General features: G+C 40.0%; 1 protein-coding gene across 3 annotated transcripts in view; it reads right to left on the reverse strand.

Annotated features, from left to right (window-relative positions):
* Positions 1–3,688: 3,688 nt before the first annotated feature.
* Positions 3,689–6,306, reverse strand: part of psen2 (presenilin 2) — a 23,587-nt gene continuing 20,969 nt past the window's right edge. For 2 of the 3 annotated variants that reach the window (XM_043680750.1, XM_043680746.1), the window contains exons 9-11: positions 5,950–6,084; positions 4,504–4,622; positions 3,689–4,077 (exon numbers count right to left, since the gene is read on the reverse strand). In XM_043680750.1, the coding sequence (XP_043536685.1) occupies positions 3,922–4,077; positions 4,504–4,622; positions 5,950–6,084 (410 nt within the window). In that variant the 3' untranslated portion in view covers positions 3,689–3,921. Of the gene's footprint in view, positions 4,078–4,503; positions 4,623–5,877; positions 6,085–6,306 lie in introns of those variants that run through there. The other variant, XR_006309862.1, reaches the window with a different exon arrangement.

Raw genomic sequence — 6,306 nt, forward strand, 5'->3', positions numbered from 1 at the left:
ACTCAGCCTAGAATGCACTGCCTGCAACAGTAGTAGTCTCGCCAACTTTAAGGGCATTTAAATGGTCATTGGATAAACATGTGGATGAAAATGGAATAGCGTAGGATAGATCGACGTCAGATTAGTTCCACAGGTTGGCACAGCATTGAGGGCCAAAGGGCCTGTACTGCGCTGTAATGTTTTATTTTCTAATCTATCTTCAGAACTGAAATTTCTTATCCCGGAACCATTCTTGTAAATTCTACTGTGCACACCCCAATGCATTCACAATTTTTCAATTTTCAATCTCCAGTATGTTGCAGTTGTCTGGATACTTTTATGCATATTACCAATAGAGTTTTCCCCTCTTGCTAACTTGATTACTGATTTTTTTGAGATGATGTCATATCAAAAGTTACCACAGAAAATAAGTGTAGGTGACACCATATTGGTATGTATAGCAGTTGGCTGGCTAACAACAAAAAAGGTGCATAAATGGGTCTCAGATTGGCAAGATCTAAGGAGTGGTGTGCCACAAAGATCAGTGTTGTGCCCTCAATTTTTTTTAAATGATTTATATAAAAGGAACAGAATGTACAGATGTTACATTTGATGATGTTACAAAGCTTTGTAGGAAAGTAAGATATGAAGACGACAAAGGATCAAGATTGGTTAAGTACAGGTCATTCTGCTAAAACATGTATTTCATCAGTGTGAATTAGCTATAACATGATTGATGAATTGTGGACATTGTTTGGATAACACAAACTTTCTACAGAACGGGGTATAGCAATTTTCTATTAGCAATCTTTTACAGCGCAATTTTCTATAGCAGTTTTCCATTGCACGAGGTTGCAGAAGAACACAACTGTTCCGATACAGTAGAATGGCCTGTATGTGGGCAGAGATCTGGCAAATGGAATACAGTATGAGACACTGTCCATTTTGGCTGAAAGAATAAAAGGAAACTTATTATCTGAACAGTGAGAGATTGCAAAACTCTGAGATGTAAAGGGATTTGGGTACCCTTGTGCATGAATCATAAAAGGTTATTATGCAGGCACCGCAAGTAGTTAGGCAAGTTGATAGGACATCATCATTTGTCGTGAGAGGAATTGAAAATATAAGTAGAAAGGTTATGCTGTCTCACCAGGACACTGGTGAGACCATATTGAGAACACTATGTACCTTATTTGAAGAAGGATGTAATCAATTGGAAGCAATTCAGGGAAGATTTACCAGAATAGTAGCTATAATGCCAGGATTTTTAAAATTATTCTTTCACTGGATGTGGGTATTGTTAGCTAAGCTAACATTTATTGCCCAACCCTAATTTCCCAGAAGGTAGTTAAGAGCAAACCACATCACTGGGAGTCTGGAGTCACACCTAGATCAGCAGTTTTCTTCCTCAAAGGATTAGATTAGATTCCCTACAGTGTGCAAACAGGTAATTTGGCCCAACAAGTCCACACCGACCCTCTGAGGAGTAACTCATGCAGACCCATTTCCCCTACCCTATATTTACTCCTGACTAATGCACCGAACACTATGGGCAATTTAGCATGGCCAACCACCTGACCTGTACATCTTTGGATTGTGGGAGGAAACCAGAGCACCTGGAGGAAACCCATGGACACAGGGAGAATATGCAAACTCCACGCATACAGTTGCCTGAGGCGGGAAATGAACCCAGGTCCCTGGCGCTGTGAGACAGCAGTGCTAACCACTGCGCCACCCCAGCATAGATTAAACATAGATTAGGTGATTTTTTTTTATTCTGAAGCACAAGTGTCTTTTGGAATATGCTTCTTGAAAAGGTTATGGAAACAAAATCCATGAATTTCTTTTTAAGGAAGAGGTGGATAGATTCTGGATATTAGTGAACCAGATGGCTTTTCCTGACAATCAACAATGTTTTCAAGATCATCATAATGCTCCTAATTCCAGATTTTTAGGAATTCAAATTCCACCATCTGGACATGTCTGGATTTGAACCAATGTCCCTAGACCCTTACTTGGGTCTCTGGATTAACAGTCTAGCTATAATACCACTCGGTCATCACCTCTACTCGAACACAAAAAGATAGGACATACTGGACTTGTATCTAGTGGAATTAGAAGTGTAAGAGGTGATTCAATTGTATGTTTGAAACATACAATCCTAAGGGATTTTGACAGGTAGATGTGTTTATCAGAGAACCAGTGTAAAAATCAGTGGTCATCTATTTAATTCATTGATTAAATGATTTTAAAAAAATTTTGGAATAGGCTTCCCGAAAAGGTTGTGGAAACAAAATCCTTGAATTTTTTTAAGGAAGAGGTGGATAGATTCTGGTTGAGCAAGGGGATGGTGAAAGGTTGTCAGGGTACTTAGGAATGTGGATATGAGGTTACAATCAGACCAGCCATGATCTTATTGAATGGCAGAGCAGGCCTATTCCTGATTCATATGTCACTAGTGAATAATTGTGAAGTTTCAGTTCTGGGATGAGACTTTGCTAGGCAGGATTTGGAACATTGGCCAAGTAACATTATTACCCGATCCCAGTCCTGTCTTTCTGTTGGATTTTACTGGATCATGGAATATTGCATGTTTATCTCTTATACAGCTTAATTTAAAAAGATCAGAGGCATACAGCAATGGAAACAAACAGTTTGGTTCAACCGGTTCGTGCCAACCTTAATCTGTAAATTAGTCTCACCTGCCTACACTTGGTCCACATCCTTCCAAACATTTCTTATTCATAAACTTATCCAATTTTTAAAAATATTCTAACTATACCTGCATTTACCACTTCCTCTGGAAGTCCATTCCACATATGAACCACAATTAAAAAGTGCCCCTCATGTTCTTTTTAAAATGTTTCTCCTCTCACCTTAAAAATATGCCCTTTCGTCTTAACAGCCCCGACCCGTGGGAAAAGACACCTGCCAATGCATTTGGCAAAGCAATACAGAGTATGTCACAAATACTGACTAACATAATTGTAAAATTCTATTTTACTTGCTTAAACTTTACAAAACCCTGAGGTAATGTTTTGGGGAGGTTGGGTACAAATCACTTCCTCATACAATCATGATTTGGTACAAATAGTCCAGTGTGATCACATGATCAAGTTTAGGTGACATTAAACATTTGTTTTATAGTTCTTTCACATGATTAGACAAACCCAATGATTCTTGTAGTAAACAGTCACTACTAAACATAGAATAGAAATAATGAAGGACCTTTGCCCGAAACGTCGATTTTCCTGCCCTTTGGATGCTGCCTGACTGCTGTGCTTTTCCAGCATCACTTTAACCTCGACTCTAATCTCCAGCATCTGCAGTACCCACTTCTGCCACAGCACAGAGATGACTCCATTCTTACATTGACTGGAGAGCACTGGTTCTACATTTTATAGGTTATATAAACTGAAAGAGCATCTTTCACCTTCATATTAAAAGTATGACAATTCAATGCTAGGTTAATAAACTCGCTTCACTTCCAACTCCTTGCTCCCCTAAACTTTTCCGTCCACCTTGCTGACCAACTAAAACACAAAATTCCTCTAACACTAAATAAATAAAAGCTTCTACATATTTAAGTCTGAAACCTCGTGGCACATTTTCCATCCCGCACTCTCATATTCCATTTGCATGTTTACATTCTAAATCCTTTGTGGGGATTGGTGTGAGGCAGAGTGCTCTTACATAACTAAATGTGGGGTTTTAAGTTACTAATAAACATACTTTTATTTCTATAAAGACATTTCTTAAAATTCAATCTTGCACAATTGGTCAGACTCAAAATGGCTATAACATTTGCATCATTAAATTATGAATATATAAATGATTTTTCTTTTCCTTCTGGACTTCTACAAGGTAAGATCAGTGCTGAAATTTCCCCAACCCTGCACCTACTATCAGCAGTCCAAGTGAGGTGGAGTTTTAGTCAAGTTCTTAAATATAAAACTGGTGAAAAGCGAGTGTGTCCATGAAAGGCCGAACCAGGTTGTCAGTGGAGAAGTAGAACACCAGGCCAAAGGTGATGGAGATGGGGAGTGCTGGCAAGGCTTTCTTAAACACAGCCAGCAACAGGAGCGTGAGGCACAATCCCTGTTGAAAAAAAAGGAGGATGTGACTTTGCTGTTATCAGTGTACCTAAACAGGAGAAATGTGGGACTGCCAATGCTGCAGGCATATACTCCCAAGAGGTGACATCGTATAAACAAGCCTACGTTCCTCTTCCACATATTGGTCATCCCACATATCCATCTTTGCATTACACCACCAACCAAAGTCTGACCAGGTTTCTTAGCTAATTGTTGACTACTGTACTTTCAAAGCTTTTCTCACCATGTCCAATATGGTGCAGCACATTTCTTCATTGTTTTAAGGAAAGATGTTAAAAACAACTTAAGAGACCCATGATTTTACACTTTTAGTTTCTGTTTGCAACTGCCTCCCCTGGGAGATTTTAGTTCCTGTAGTGTTGACACAATCCCTTATGAAACATCAGAATCAGTATTTTTCTAAACTTACAATCAGAATGGCAATGAAGCAGGCCAAGGTTGTGTTCCAGTCTCCACTGGCACCTGCAGCAGCCTTGCCCACCAGGACACTGTAAAAGATGAAGTCCCCCAAGCCAAGTTTCACGCCCTCTGTGAATAGAGTCACAAGGATACCATCATTAAAAGATTAGAGAGTGAACAAGAACACTTGAATAGGTTAGAAAAGAAAAGGGCTAGAGGGATGGCCTGATTGAAGACACAAACATTATGAAGAGATTTGATTTGGTAAATATTCTACTTCTGGGAGAATACTAAACTGGGGACTATCAATAGAAGATATTCACTCAAATTCTTTTTAAAAGCACGTTTGCCTAAAGGACAATAAGAATGTGAAACAGGCTTCATCATGAGGGAAATAAATGCATTTAAGGGGAAGTTGAGTAAACATGAGGGAGAAAGGAAGTGAAGGATCCACTGATAAAATGGATGGGAGGAGCTCATGTCGAACATAAACATAGAATAGGCCAACTGGATCAATAGATCTTCTGTGTTGTTTAATCTAGCTATAGCCTAGCTCACTATATCATGAACTGAAACTTCTTTGGAGTATTTTTCTAATTTTTAAGAGGGTGAAAATGCTATTTAATGGCAGATGGTGATGAGGGGAATTATAAAAGGTTTACTGCATAATAAGACACTGCGAAAAGAACAATCCATCTGACCGAATCGCACCAGCACTTGATCATAGCCCTGCAGGTTAAAATACTTGAGCAGCATATCCAGACGCCCCCTGCTAAAGGAGCTGAGGGGTTCTGCATCTTTTAGGCAATGATTTCCACACTCCAACTACCCTTAGGAGCATACTGTTCTGAGAATTATATGAATACGGGTTGCATAACCGCAGCACCATTGTGAAGTGATTTTAATGAGCCCAATACTACAATTACAGTTGAAGTTATTTTTGAATTTGGAGTCAGGGTCCAAGTCTAGCTGAGGAAAACAATGCTTGGAGTCAATTCTGGCTTTAACATCTGGCTGAGGGAGGAATGTTGGCTACGACATTAGGAAAACTGTCCTGTTTTCTAATAATGTCAGTGGAAGGCAGGAACAACATTTTAGTTCAATCTCAATTTAAGTTCTCCCTTGGAAGAATTAGAGGAAAGTGTGACCTCACTGAACCAGGTGGAGGCTGTGCTGGACAAAACATTGCATTTTTGTAGCATGTTTAATATATGAAAATTTCCCTAAAGTGCTTCACAGAAGTGTAATCTGGCAGTAAACAGCAAAAAGGTGGTGATATTCAGAGTGACCAACAGCTGTTCAAACAGATGGATTTTGTGGAAGTCTTAAAGGAGGTGGAGAGAGTTTAGGGAAGAAATTCCACAAGGTGCTGCCTAATACTTGCATGAAGTTTAGGTTGCGTGCGTGTGCACGTGGATGAGGAGATTTAATAAATGAGCAGGATACGGTCACATACTTTCTTCCTCGAGTTCCTCTCCCCCGGCAGCTGATTGGAACACCCCTTGGACTTGAGTGGGAGGCAAATCAGCAACATTCTCCAATCCCTCAGCAGGGTGGTGATTTGCCTCAATCTCCACATCAGGATAATTATCTAGGCAGAAACACAACAAGATATCAGCACCTGGCCTGAATGAAAGAATGCTCACTAAATACTCCAACTGAAATAAACAATTCCACACGTGCAGTTGATTATGGTCTTAGACTGGTGGGCGGCACGGTGGCACAGTGGTTAGCACTGCTGCCTCACAGCGCCAGAGACCCGGGTTCAATTCCCGCCTCAGGCGACTGACTGTGTGGAGTTTGCACATTCTCC

The sequence above is a fragment of the Chiloscyllium plagiosum genome, chromosome 3 (genome assembly GCF_004010195.1).
Source record: "Chiloscyllium plagiosum isolate BGI_BamShark_2017 chromosome 3, ASM401019v2, whole genome shotgun sequence".
Lineage (NCBI taxonomy): Eukaryota > Metazoa > Chordata > Chondrichthyes > Orectolobiformes > Hemiscylliidae > Chiloscyllium > Chiloscyllium plagiosum.